The sequence below is a fragment of the Camelus bactrianus genome, chromosome 8 (assembly GCF_048773025.1).
Source record: "Camelus bactrianus isolate YW-2024 breed Bactrian camel chromosome 8, ASM4877302v1, whole genome shotgun sequence".
Taxonomy (NCBI): Eukaryota; Metazoa; Chordata; class Mammalia; order Artiodactyla; family Camelidae; genus Camelus; species Camelus bactrianus.
The window spans coordinates 43507021-43521863 of record NC_133546.1 but is presented as its reverse complement, the minus strand read 5'-3'; the positions used below and the strand labels follow the sequence as shown (position 1 = coordinate 43521863).

Genomic DNA, 14843 nt, shown 5'->3' with positions numbered 1-14843 from the left:
TGATTTTTTTTTAAATTTTTTTTTATTTACACATGATAAAGTTAATTCTAAGAAAGGTTGGCCAGATCCCATAGTAAATAGCAAAGCCAGAATTCTTGGACTTTCTGACTCTGCACCTTTACATGGGGAGTGGATAGGCAAGTGGGTAGCTGTTTGCCTCACTTGCTTCTAATTAAAACACTGGAATGAATGATAACCAAACTAAGGGCCCACACCCCAAGGGGGTCTTGCAGTCAGTAAAGGAACGTTGAGGATTATGATTGTTTCAACGTTATTTAATTTTTTTTGTCATTAAATTAGGAAGCTTTTCCAACTAGGCTAGAACTGGACTAGCACACATGCAAGCTAATTTTTGTGCTGAAATTGGGAATGTCTATAAACCAAATCCAAGTATGCGGAATGTGAAGAGACATCAGTGTAGACAGACACTGGTGTAAAAGGAGCTGTCTAGGATTGGAACCCTATAACTGTGTTTCCACTCCTCTTGAATCTGTAGTGGAAGTCAGTACTTTTGAGAGCCATATGGAGGAGCTGCCTCTTATTGGTGGGAACATCATAGATCTGTCAGTCAGTCCTTGTTGGGTTCACAAAATGGAACTAGTCACAGGTGAAATGGTGTGGAAATTCTAGGACAAGATTGCTGTGTGGATGAAGCTTGCAGTAGAAAGTAGTTACATGCCTTGTAAATTTGTAAGTCCAGTTATAAACATCCCCAAAACACCATATTGATTAATTCATGTAAGCACCCATTATATTTGTGTTCTGAATGCATGGATGGACCACTGATGATAGCAGTATGTCATATGAGTGAAGGCATCTGTTCAGCAAATGCAATACTTGGTATGCTATTCCAGAATAACTGCATAGCTGAAAATAAATGGCCTCTTTTATTTATTAACTAGTAATTTTCATATATTTTAGTCTTAAACTTATATCTTTTCCCTAGGTACCTCAAATCAGAAAATTTGAAGTAAAAAGCTAGAAATAAAACCTTTTCCCTCTGTTTATTCCTATCTAGTTTATTAAGTCTTCTTTAACTTCCACTGAAGAAAACCGATAGACATTTTTTTAGTTCAGAGGTACAGTACTTAAGTTTTTTATATTTATGCATTGATTGAATGGAATTTCTTTGGTTTTACAGGAATTTTTTTCAAAGAAGTCAGATTGTTCTTTATTCATGTTTGGCTCCCATAATAAGAAGCGACCAAATAATCTAGTAATAGGTAAATATCATTTACTTTTTAACTTTTATTTACAGTCAGTTCTGTGACTCAGATTAATTGATGGTATTGAGGATTCGGGAATAACCAGTAAGCCCTAAACTGTTTTTTTATTTTCCTTGTGAATTTTAATAGAATTTTTTTTATTTACCAGTCTGCAGGTAAAGAATGGGCATGTAAATATCACCCTACCTCAAGTTGTAGAAAATTTTTTGAATGTAAAGCATATATATCCTGAGTCAGTCAGTATTAGATTTAGGGGGGAAAAGTAGCATACTTAGCCATGTGAATTAACCCTTCCCTAATAAATACCTGTGTAATGAATATATTTGAAAATGAACCCTTGCCTGTATTGTGTTTTGGAATTTGGACTGGCGTGTGGACTGGCGTGCTCACTGGCTTAGGCAAGCCCTTTACCCTCTTTGGCACTTTACTCTTATATAAATTAAGGGATTTGGGGTAAGTGATCTCTAAGATCCTTACCAGGGCCACCAATTTATTCTAGGCAGAGTTAAAAATTTAAGAAAGAAGCGACATTCTTGGGAGATATAAGAAGGAAAGAGGCAGATATTAGAGCATTTTGACATGCAGATAAGTGGATACACATAAGGTGGCTGTTTGGGAAAAATAAATGGTTAAAAGAAAATATATTTTTCTAGGTCGTATGTATGACTTCCATGTGCTGGATATGATTGAATTAGGTATTGAGAAGTTTGTTTCTCTAAAAGACATTAAGGTAAGATATGATCTTAAAAATAAGCATTTTATGATGTTGCTCTTGGGCAATAGTGACATCTTGTGGTGAAGAGTACTGTACAGTTTTGTAGCTTAAATCTTTTTTACTCTAGTGTGCTCTAAACTAAAAGCGCAATTTCATTGTACCTTTACTTTAAAACGCAGAATATATTTGTAGCGTATAACACATCTGAGCAGTTAGACTTTAGAGTGATTCCTAACCCTTTGTCTAGGCCCATAGTTGAAATGCTATCATCTCCTTAATTATCACAGCACCTATTTTATGGAACCCCAGAAATATCACAGTTTTCAAATGAGCCCTATTCTAAAGCTTGGAAGCTTTAGCTGATCCTACAGTATTTTGACTGCTAGCCACCAAATTGCAGGCTCAGTTATCCCCTTGAGGACTTGGATCTTTGTGTCTCCTTTGATTGAATGGGATTATGAAATAGAAAATAGTAAGTAGTCTTAGAATGGCAAGAAAAGTGTCCTAATGTGGCTCCTGGGTCCAAATTGGGCTTCTGCTCCTTCAGACCATAGATCTAGTACAAAAATCTATAAATTAAAAAAAATCCCACTCTGGTTTTTAAATCTAAAGTCAGTATTCAAGGGGGAGGGTAGTAAGTTGAAAGCATGGTTAGCAATGCACAAGGTCCTAGGTTCAATCCCCAGTACCTCCATTACAAAACAAACTAAAAATTAAAAAATTAAAATCAATATTCATAAACATAGTTATAGGACGGATAAAAAATGTGAAACTGAATCACTGTTTTTAAGTATTGACTACTTTAAAATCAACATATAGACAGTTTAGACTTGATAATTTTATATAATTACTTTTCTTTTATTTCCTAGAATAGTAAATGTCCCGAGGGAACAAAACCTATGTTAATATTTGCAGGTGATGATTTTGATGTAACAGAAGACTACAGAAGGCTAAAAAGTCTTCTTATTGGTGAGTATTTTAATACTTATCTGCAAGACAGCTTAGGTAGGCAGTCTTAAGACTTGTCATTGGTGGTGGCCATTTGCCACTTCATTCTAGATATACAGCTTTTTCTTTTTTATCTCTTTTTTCCCTTTTTATTATTTTTATTTCCCCACTAGCAGCAGGGGAGAGTTAAAAGGATGTTAAACTCTATAGATCATTATTACTTTTTGATGATACGGTTAACATCGGGACCAACCTATTTATATAGAATTTTATACTTTATGAAATGCTTGCACTTACCTCCTGTCATTATTTGCATCATTATATTAAATTTGGAAAATTGAAAATTTAAATTTTCAAGCTTATACTTCATCCATATTGAACTCAAAAACCTCTAGTAGTTTTTCTTACTCTTATACACAAGGCTTTTCACACTAAAAACCTCATGTAATTTGTTTTTTTGATCTCCACCAATTTCCTTCCTTTTCTACTAAAAAAGTTTTGTTGAAAATATATTATGCACATTCCTATTGTCTTTACTAAATCATTCTTATTATCTAGTTTCTTCCATTGTTGCAAATTTCAGATGAAGTTTCATTCCTAGGAAGCCCTCAGTGACCTCCCCAGCTCCTTTTATTTCATTGTCATCATCATCCTAAGCGCCAACCATGTGCTGGGTACATTATGTATATTGCTTCATCCTCACAGTAACCTTGTGAGGTTGTTTTATAGATGACTTATTCCTAGTGAGCTACACTCATTCCTAATGATATGTAATGACTACATCCTTTTCTATGTGTTCACAAGTCTCCTCCTTAAAATCCAATATACAATGTATAGTTACTGTCTGGGATTGATTTAAATTTACCAATTTTAAACCACTTGTTCTCTCCTTTTTTAAAAAGCTGACATTACTGTTTTCTATAATTTCTTAACACGTTGATCGCCCACTGTGGGTCCAGTGTGTTTCCTGCGGAGCCCAAATTCACACTTCATAGCAGTGTGACACACTAACAATATATGTGCTTATAATTAATCTGTTTGTTTCTCCAGTATAATTGGAATTATTTAAAAAAAACAATTTCTTTTCTTACTTCCAATTTTTAACCTCTTTATATTATAGTTTTATTTCTTCCTGGAATGTCATTGTTCTGCACAGAATAAATTCCAGTAACAATAGTCTGGGACGCTGTGGCATTACTTTGATATTTGTTAGCTCGAGAGTGATATGCGATCTGATTAGTAGAACCGATTGATAAGCAGTTGTTTAGGATGGTACTCTGTTCACCTGCTCTGTTTGACTCAGCTTGGCAGTTCTATTCTGCATCTTTCAAGAGTCATTCTGTGACTTTTGCTATCCTTACAATGTCTGTCAGACAATGTAGAAATACAGCTGAAAGTGACACTAGTAGTGATGATGAAGTGATCCATGTCGGAAGAAGATACATTAATTAAATTTTTTCAAGTTCAAGCTTAGAGAATGAGGAGAAAGACGATGTTGAAGTTGAAACTGAGGAGGTTTTAGAACAATTAGTTGCATAGGAAGAGGAAGAAATAGATGATGATGGCGCGCTGGGCAGTACTCAGTAGAAAGAGTTCACTGGCAGCCAGAAGTCGTTCATATTCACAGGAAAAAGTGGATTTCTGACAGAACTACATTGTGATATCAGTCCAGGCTAAGCTCTTTTGCTGTTTTTAGATGATGAAATAATAAACCCTCCAGTAAAGGAGACAAATAGATATGCAGAACAAAAATTACTTCAACATTTAAATACATAATATAGTCAAATAAAGAGGTAGAAATCTACTTCTTCTGAAGAAAGTAAAAAAATTCCTTGCTTTTCTGATTTGGATGGGTCTAGTGAAACTAATGTTATGGATTAAATATTGGTCAAATGACCTGCTTTACAATTTCACATTGCCACGTACCATGAAGTCTTGCCATTGTTTTGAATTATTATAAAATTTCCACTTTGCAAATCATGAAATGATTGAAAGAGGTGATAGGCTTGGGGAAATATTACCATTGATTAATGCTTTGACTGAAAATGATATCAAAACATTTTTTCACTGGGCCCAGATACCATAAAATCGATGAGACAGTGGTTCCTTGAAGGGGAAGTCTTATATTTAGACATTATATACCGAATAAGACACACAAATACTGAATAAAGTTATTTAAGTTATGTTTGACCAAAGGTTATATGCAGTTGATAAAAATATATTTTGGACCAGAGACTAGTAGAGCCAGGCAAATTGGATTAGCTCAAAATGTTTGCGGTGAGCTTGCAGAAAAATTATTGAATGAAGGTTGTATCTTGTATGAAGATAACTCCTACACCAGCTTCAAATTGGTTCTAAAATTTTTGAGTTTGAAAACTCATGTTGTTGGGACTGTGCAGCATAATAAAGTTTATGCCAAAAGATGTTATGTCCCATCCACTAAGAAGAGGTGAAATGGTGTCACGAGAAGATGACAATGCAGTGTCAATGGAATTGTCATCTTGAAATGGAAAGATGTTCAGAATATAAGAATACTTTTGACAAAACATGCACCCATTATGGGACCAGTTCAAATTCATCTGCTTGTCACTGCAATCTTATAAAAATGAAACCACCTACCATACTTAATTATAATAAAGGATAATGTGGCATCAATAGAGGTGACCAGATGGTTTCATACACAATGACATTATGAAAAAGTATCAGTGGTACTGGAAATTAGCACTACATCTACTTATTGGGATTTCTGTCACAAATGCACATATTGTATACCAGCCAAAGGCAAATTAAAACTTAAAATATCAGAATTTAGGGAGCTTTTAGTTAAGGAATGGTTATATTCTTCAAATATTAGGTCCAGTAATATTCAAAGGGATAAAGGAGAAGAGATTCACAATTTGCAAAGTAGGAAAAATCCGCAAGGCAAAACAATCAGAAGAATGTGCGTCCTCTGTTATCAGAAAAGCAGGCAAACTTTGGAATGACAGGAAGCTAGAAAAAATGTAGAAAAGACAGGAACATATTGTTCTCGTCCCAAAACATGGCAGCAACTTTGTATAAATTGTTTCAGTGATTATCTTAAGAAACGTAGTATTAAGTAATTTTGTTTAAAAGAAAATATTTTTAGCTATCTGGGTATATACTTACATGTTGTTACTATTAAATAGTTGTGCTACTAATGAAAACTGTTGCAAATTACTTGTAAAAAGCTGCATAAGGAAAAGTAGCACCTATATCTGGGCAACGGGGCCCCTGAGGAAACACAGCTGTCACCTAGATTTGAGTGACATGGAGATTAACGTGTTAAAGGTTACTAATACTTAGTACTCTGTGATCACATCTGCCATCTCTGTTCGAACTCTGGAAAGTGATTTAGTTTGTCCCAAAAGATATGAACTCTTCTGATACTCAGTGGCATTTTCTCAAGTTTAAATAATTTATTCCATTTGAGCTTTTCTTGCACCATTCTTAGAAGGTAAGCTGTAACTTCTTTGGTTGCCCTTTTGGATTTTTTTATACTTTGCCCCCAGGATCACTTTTGAAAATTCGGTGGGTATATATTATAAATAAATTGTATACATGGTCTTTACAAATCTGAACCAACCAAAAAAGTTTGTGGGCAGACACATTGCTTTCATTTTTCCTTATTGGGATTATATATGGTCTTATTTGGGGATTACAATTTTCAGGACTTCTCGTTTCTCTTCTTAATAATGGCTGTTTTTGAAAAACTGAATATCATTATTACCTGTTCAATCCTTACTAAAGCTGTTGAGTTTGGTGACGTTTCATTTTTCCAATGGGAAATGGAGGTATGGAGAGGTTAAGAGCTATTAGGTAGGTGAGCCAGAATTGAAACCCAAAGCCTATGCTTTTCTGCCTCTGCTGTTCATCTTGTCCATGGTGAATAATTCCCTTGCAGTCTCTCTGCTGTAGGTTCTTACTTGTGTTGTCCATGAATTTATATTAAAAAAGCTACATGGAAGACAATGACCACATTTCTTTCAATATTACACACCCCAAAACATCAAGGGGGTTTTTGGGGCCAAGATTCCTAGTACTTGTACTCCACTGGACCAGATTTCCTGCTTCTTTCCCCCTTGTTCTTCTGTATAATTATAATTTGTTATAACAGAGCTTTATTGCTTTTGTTTGAATGGCTTTATCTTCTTATTTTGTGCTTCCACTAGATGGCAGGAGTAACCACATACTGCGGTGATAGCGTGAGGGAGTGAAAACCGAAAAGGAATCTGGGTAAAGAAGAAAGGAAGGCAGAGGGATGGAGTGAGTTTGTCTGGCACTGAGCAAAGTTGAGTTTTTAATACAAATAAGAAATAAGAAAGTTGCAGACTTCTTGGTTTGCCTGGTGTGTTCAAATGAAATAGAGCAGTAGGAAAAGAGTTTTTATCAAGGGCTGTTTTCCTGCTAAAGAGTGCCCCCTCCTTTTTTTAATTGGCTAGAAAGAAAAGCTAACGTCAGTATTTTCATGTTAGATATCCATTTTATTTATTCTGAATTTTCCTTATGTTTTGCTTAAATATTATATAGATTTATAGTTCATCTTAATGGGTCCTGCTTTTTCTTTTTTTTTTTTTTTTTTTTTTTTTTAAGAAAACCAGTATTTTTTGATTCAGTCCATCTTACTTTTTATGGTTACTTTTTAGTATGACAACTTATAAAGATGATAATGAATCAAGTAATAGGTTAGTTTTATTAAGTATTCCTTTAAAGCCAACCTTAAATTTAACTTCCTGACTGGGTTATTTTTCCTTCATTGCCTTTGCATCAGTAGTCATATACTGCTACATCTGCAGTTGTCATTTAAATTTTTTTTAACCTTTCTCATTTCCTAATTCTTACCCACTTGAGTATATATATTAATGAAAGTAACCATAGGTAAGGTCTGGCAATTTATTAAATTTAACCCTTTCTACAACTCTGCAAAGGTAGTTATATTAGTCTCCTCAGGCTGCCGTAACAAAATACCATAGACTAGGTGGCTTATAAACAACAGATTTATTTTCTTGCAGTTCTACAAGTCTGAGTTTTTGGTGAGGACTCTCTTGCTGGCTTCTTACTATGTGCTCACAAGGCTCTTCCTCTGTGTATTTGCATGAGAGGGAGGGAGGGAGAGACAGGAAAGAGGGGTTCAAGCTTTCTGGTATCTCATCTTATAAGGACACTGAACCTGTGGGGTCAGGCCCCACTCTTACTCCATACCTCATTTAACATTAATTACTTCCTTAGAGGCCTCATTTCCAAATATAGCCACAGTAGAGGTTAAACATTCAGTTCATTACAGTAATATTATTCCTATGTTGTGGATGAAGAAATTGAGACCAGTTAACATTTGTCCAGAGTAAAGAGGTAGTAAGTGGCAGAATCAGGATCTGATCTCTTCTCTGACTCCAGATCACCTGATCTTTCCCATCTACAGGAGTAACCACATACTGCAGTGATAGCAGGAGGGAGTGAGGTCAGCCCCCTGTGCCCTTTCCCAATGTGTTTACTCATGGACACAGCCACACCTGAGGTGTTATTTTCACTTGGAATTGAAAAAAATGTCCAAACTGGGGCTTTCCTTCTAACTATAACCAATTTATCTTCTACCTCTTCTATCCCCTACAATGACAAATGGGATTGTTTTCCTTAATTTTTTTTTATGGTAATTCATTGTTACAGTATAGGAATGCAACAGATTTCTGTATATTACTTTTGTATCCTACAGCTTTACTGAATTCATTGATGAACTCTAGTGTTTTGGAGGGTACATCTTTAGGATTTTCTAAGTTTAGTATCATGTCATCTGCAGACAGTGATGTTTTTTAAAAAGCAGAAGTTTTATATTTTTGTGAAGTCTATTTTATCCTTTTTTTCTTTAATAGTATGTTTTTACAGTGTTTTGTTTAAAAAATAAAACCTTTGCTTATCCTAAGATTGCAGAGATTTTTCTCTTAAATTTTCCTTTGAAGTCTGATAATTTTAGATCTTACATTTAGGTTGTGATCCATTTTGAGTTAATTTTTGTGTATGGTGTGAGGTAAGGGTCAGTCTTCTTAAACGTTCTACCTCATTTCATTCTTTTCTTTATGTCTTAAAAGCTTATGGAAAAAAGCACCTATGCCTGTGAGGTTTGCATTACAAAAGCTATTTCAGGGAGGACTGGAATGTACATATCTTGTTCCCCAGAATGATTCTGACTTCAGTAATGGTGCCACAACAGTGAGTGGGTGTTTACGTTAGTAAGTTGGCCACTGAAGGAGAATCAGGCTTTGGCAGAATCATGGGAAAGTTCTTCATTAATTGTGATCAAATTTTAGATCAAAATACCTTGAAAAAGTGCATATTTGGTTTATAAAAATATCCCTGAGGGATTTTTGTTTGGGGTAGTAGGGAAGGGTGGTGTATACAGGTGCAACTCACACTTGCATCCATTTTATGTACATTAGTGCTGTAATTTTCTTTTAGTTAACCATGAGAAAGAAAAAGCAAGCAACGAAAGATGTTTATGTCCATGCACATGGAGATAATTCCCATTTTATGAGCTAATGGGAAGAGGGAAGAAAAATGCTGGTTGACTTTAGATTGGGACAGAATGAGATTTTTCCTGTTCACAACATCACCTCTCTTGGGGCAGCTCTTTCTAAGTAATTAAGTTGGATGGCCTTTTATGCATAATTTTTTTCTTAGCTAAATGTTATTCATATATTTCCACTTATCCTCCTCCAGGTTTAATCTTCTTATCTGTAAAATGAAGTCACCAAACATTTTTTTTAACATTTTTTATTGATTTATAATCATTTTACAATGTTGTGTCAAATTCCAGCGTTCAGCACAATTTTTCAGTTATTCATGGTGAAGTCACCAAACTTGATTGCTATTTTTATATCCAAGCTTCCTTCATTCATGTGCCACCTTTATAACTTCAGCCAAGTCCATGTAGTATCCATAGTATTGTTCACTGGAGATTTTTCTTTATAAATTGATTCTTCTTTTTAAAAGGAAACTTTATGTCCCTGCTCTGAATGGAAAATGGTATGTAATAACATAAAGAATGTATTGTAAATTATTTCTACTTGTATATTATTTAAAATCATCTCACTTAATATGATCTGTGGGAAAACAGCCTACTCATTGATCTTGATGGTTCTTTTCGGGCTTTGACACTTAGTTTGCTTTTCTTTGCTCATATAATTGAGATTTCTTTGTAGAATTTTCTTGCTTATTGGCCTCCACCGTAAAACAAAGGCTAGTTTGATTTAATAGTCAAAGTTTGAACAGCTGAATTTTAAAGGTGTGTCAAGTTTTGTGGGGTTTTCTTTGTGTTTTGTTTTTTTGTTTTCAACAACTTAATATGTGCTTTTAGATTTCTTCAGAGGCCCTACAGTATCAAACATCCGCCTGGCAGGTTTAGACTATGTTCTGCACTTCACTGCATTGAATGGGAAGATTTATTTTCGAAGCTATAAGTAAGTGCATTTCTTAGCATGTTTTTATTAATCCTCAAGGTTAGCATTTTAATGTGACTGTTTTATAGAGCTCAAACTTAGAATTGGTGTCTGGCCAAAAGCCCGCTTGGAGAGTTTGCAGGGTAGTAGTGACACAGCAGCTCTGTGCTTGCTGACCCTCAAGTCTGCCATCCCCCTGCTAACTTCTGCCTCGGAAACCCTACTTTTACAGGGCTCTGGAGCACTGAAAGCTACGCTCCTTCTGAGCTTTGAACACTGATTCAGTCTTGACCCTCCCTACCATTATGCAGTGTCTCCTTACTTTTCTTGACTGGATTTAGAGTGCCAAACCACAAGTTTTAGGCCAGCCAAAGCAAATCTCAAAACCCCGAGTCTGAAAAGTGGAGTCTGAAAGGAATAAAGAGGTATCAGTGGCTAGATTCATTTTACCTTCTTTCTCCAGCCCAGGCCTTTCTACCCTACTCCCACCTCAGTATAAATATAAATCCTAACAAGCTGATTTTGTTTTCATTTAAAACCTTAATGACATGCTACAACTGTGCCTTTTGAGGTAAGCCTGACTTTTTTCTCTTATTTAAAATAGTGTTGGCACTGGTAATGGAGCCCACGCTTTTCTAGAGAATACATTGACCCCCACAAACTGCCTTCTTTGTACGTCGAATTCAGACTGATCTCTGTTTTGCACTGCAGCATGGCAGTGCTGCCTGAGGGCTGACAGCCCAGTGTGGACGGTGTCTCCTGTACAGTAGTGCTATTTGTGCAACCATTTGTGGACTTGAGCATTTTATCCATGGTTGTTTTTGGTGGTTTTTTTAAAAAAAATTTATTAAAGTATAGTTAATGTACAATGTTGTGTTAGTTTCTGGTGTACATCATCCATGGTTTTAATTTTGCTTTTTTCACAGTGGAAAGTGTGAGTTTTTTTCTTAGTTAAATAATAATAATAGTAGTAGTAAGGCAAAATGCAGTAAAATATCCACATGACTGCAAGATGTAATTAGGGATTTTATTCTCATTTTTAACTAGTTGAGATTAAAAGCCCTTTAAGTCTGTTTGAATTTCCAAATTTGATTTTGGGGCCTTTAATAATGTTACAAAGTAGGTCACTACTATTTATAGAGCAAGAATTAAAAGATGAAAATCACTAACATAAAAAAAAAAATCTTTTTCAAAACATACTAAACAAGAAGACCCTGGGGATACAAAGAAGCTAGGAATATAAACATCTTTGAGAATGAGAAATGAATAATAACAATAACCAAAAACTCACAGTGGACAGTTTCAAAGAAAGTATTCACTTGTATCAGAACTTGTATTTAGTGAGAAGAAAGATTAACTTGAAAAGAAAGAAATGCAGAGAAAGTAAAACAAAATGGACAGAAAATTAGCAAATCAGACTTACAAACAAGGGTAAGTTGGCAATGTAACTGCACATATCCATCCATCCACTTACTTTAAGAAGCATATAATTGCTGGAATCACTGTTAGGTTAGCATGGCATCTCCCATGATGAAAAAAAGATTGGAATTTTTAAAATCAGAGACACTAGTGTGAAATTTTAATCCCAGTTGTTTCATATAAACCCTGTAATACCTGTTAGCTGTTGATTTGAAATAGAAAATGGACAGTGTGATTGAGAGCGAGCCGCTAGTGGGAAAAAATCCCTTGACGTGGATGAGCCCCCAGGAGCCATGCCATGCCTGGGAGGGGAGGGAAGAGGTGGTCCCAGGAATGAGCATCACCTCTGAGCCCAGTGACCTGGCTCTGTGCTAGGCTTCACCACATGACACAGATAAGTCACTTCTCAGGGCCTCTATTTTACCTTTACAAAGTGTAGTGATACCATTTAGGTGATTCTGGGGTCCTTCTGAGATGGATGGTTCTCATTTATAAGAGGGAGAGGGGTGTGGATAAAGGTGGGAAGGTGCCTGAGAAGTGTGTCTGACACAGTGGGGCCTCTTAGGCGTTCCCACAGGCTGCTCTTGGGTGTCCTGCCTTCTTTCTTTTGCTATGAGCCAACCCTTAAGCAGCTGGTAAAAGATAATATTTAATACTGACACTAATTTGTGAAGATCGATAAGGCTTATAAAATGATTTTGAGCTTCTGGTATGAAAGGAACTCCGAACACTGAATTACATTGATAGTCTTCGACCCGACCTTTTGGGGAAATAAATTATAGAGTTCCTGACATCTTCCTGCATTTCCTATAATTAAGTCCTTGGAGAATTTTATTTACCATAGGGCCAGAACTATTACTATGAAACAGAGAATCTTTAGTAACTGCCACATATACCTTTGCTATGGCATTGGTTAGGTTTTATGGGGAAAAATAAGCAAAACAGAAAGTATTTGCATACCTTAAAAAGCAAACACAGCATTCTAGGCAAGGAGTTTACGTAATAAAAACAGAATGTCAATAGATACGGAAGAGAGAATAATAAGGAAATTACAGTTTAAACAAGAGTCATAATTCCTGTCTTTCTCAAGAAATAGGGAAATTGTATTTAAATATGTAACCAGTTAACATATTGAATAGCCTAAATACATCTGAGAGAAAGAACTAAGTTCTGTTTGTCTTTGTGTTCCTGCATCTTATACCATGTAGTCTTGCAGAACCGAAAATCACTTTTGATTTAGAGCTTACAGGGAAACAAAAAACAAAACTTGAGGTTAGGATCTGAGATGGAGATTAGGCATGTGATACAAAAGTTTGGGGCAGTAGATATTTGGCTGGAGATAGGAAGGCCTGGAACTGAAATGTCTGTCTTTTAAAAAAAGTGCAATGTGTATGATGGGATATGGGTAAAGGAAAGGGTTTTAACTTTGCTTGTTTTTAAAGAGTCAGTGTCTACTAGTTTCTTCATTTTCCTTAGTCTGATCACAAAAATCCTTTATAAATTCTCTTATTATTTCCCCAGGTTGTTTTTCAAAGGATTAACAATTGATGATTTTAGATTCTAGATTTCACTGTTAAGAACTATTAATAGAGAGAAAAAATATTAGCCCCAATGCCAGAAACTATATGCAGAGAACTGAAAATTGGAGAAAGTGTCCTTCTATTTTTTAAAATATATTTTTATTGAAGTATAGTCAGTTTACAATGTTGTGTCAAGTTCTGGTGTACAACACAATACTTCAGGCATATAGGAACATACATATATTTGTTTTCATATTCTTTTTCACCATAAGTTACTACAAGATATTGAATATAGTTCCCTGTGCTATACATCCTTCTATTTTCTATGAAGTAGAAATAGAATAATAAACATACTCAGTGAAGTGATTAAGGTAAGATCATTCACACAGACAGTATGGCACGGTAATTTCATTCAATAAATAGCAACATATGTAGTTACGTGTAGTTATTTGGAAATAATCTTAATTTTATATACCACTCAAAATATTACTTTGATACATCTATCAAAATTCATCCAATTGTACATTTGAAATACGTGTAGTTTACTGCACAGTAACCATACCACAATAAGGGTGTTAAAAAGGGGAGGGGGAAGGGTATAGCTCAAGTGGTAGAGTGCATGCTTAGCATGCACAAGGTTGTGGGTTCAATCCCAAGCACGTGCTCTAAAAATAAACAAGTTATGCCCCCCCAAAACCCAAACCACAACAACAACAAAATTAAAAAATTACTTTGTTAGGAGGACGCTTGCATAAATAAAGAGGTACTTGGGTAATCTGCCAACCATCAGGCATGGCATGAACTGTTCTGGATTGACAAATTTTCCATTTAGCTGAAAATCAGCATTTTAAGTGGTAGAAAATTTTTTCATTGAAATTTTATTTATGCAGTTTCTTAAGCAATCTACTGAACCCGAGATATTAATCAAGATTTATCTTGATGAGAGTTCTGCATGATAAATGTCATTTATTTGGAGGTACTGAAAATGTGGATGCAAATTCAGAAGGACCTGTGATTTAAGAGTTAAATGGTCCCTGCAGAGGTAGGCTTTGAATTAGCTATTAGGGAAGATCCCATGATGTCAGCCAACTTTAGCCTCTACTAGTGTTTTCCCCTCCAGTGAGCCTGGGACAGGCTTTCTCAGGTCTCTTCTGGCACCACTGTAAGGAGAGTGTACTAAGGGCTTTTGATTAGGTTCTTTTACTCTGCTTCTTTCCTTCATGTCCCATGTCAGTATTTTATCTTTTACAGTAGTATCTGTTTGTTTGTTTGTTTGTTTAACTTTTTTGCTCTTTACATATCCTAGGCTGTGGGGGGTGTTTTTATTTATTTGTTTGTTTTTAGTTGTTCAGTTGGGTTTAATTTACTGTGTCTAATACAGCGTATCTATCATTATGACACTTCCCATAGCTAGTAAATATCCCTCGCATGAGTGGACTGTGTTGGTTGGTCTGCATGCGACGCAGGACTGTTAATGAGCTTTTGCACCCTCACTCCTGCTTCCTGGTGTTCACGTCTCTCCTGTGTCTTCCTTACTCCGCTTTCCTCTCCTGTTCTCTCATCTCTC

General features: G+C 35.5%; 1 protein-coding gene across 5 annotated transcripts in view; it reads left to right on the top strand.

Annotated features, from left to right (window-relative positions):
• RPF2 (ribosome production factor 2 homolog) overlaps positions 1-14843 on the top strand; it is a 46266-nt gene that overhangs the window by 14814 nt on the left and 16609 nt on the right. For all 5 annotated transcript variants that reach the window (XM_010965421.3, XM_010965419.3, XM_045524519.2 and 2 more), the window contains 4 exons: positions 1142-1223; positions 1880-1956; positions 2811-2910; positions 10256-10358. In XM_010965421.3, coding sequence (XP_010963723.1) covers positions 1142-1223; positions 1880-1956; positions 2811-2910; positions 10256-10358 — 362 coding nt within the window. The remainder of the gene's footprint in view (positions 1-1141; positions 1224-1879; positions 1957-2810; positions 2911-10255; positions 10359-14843) is intronic.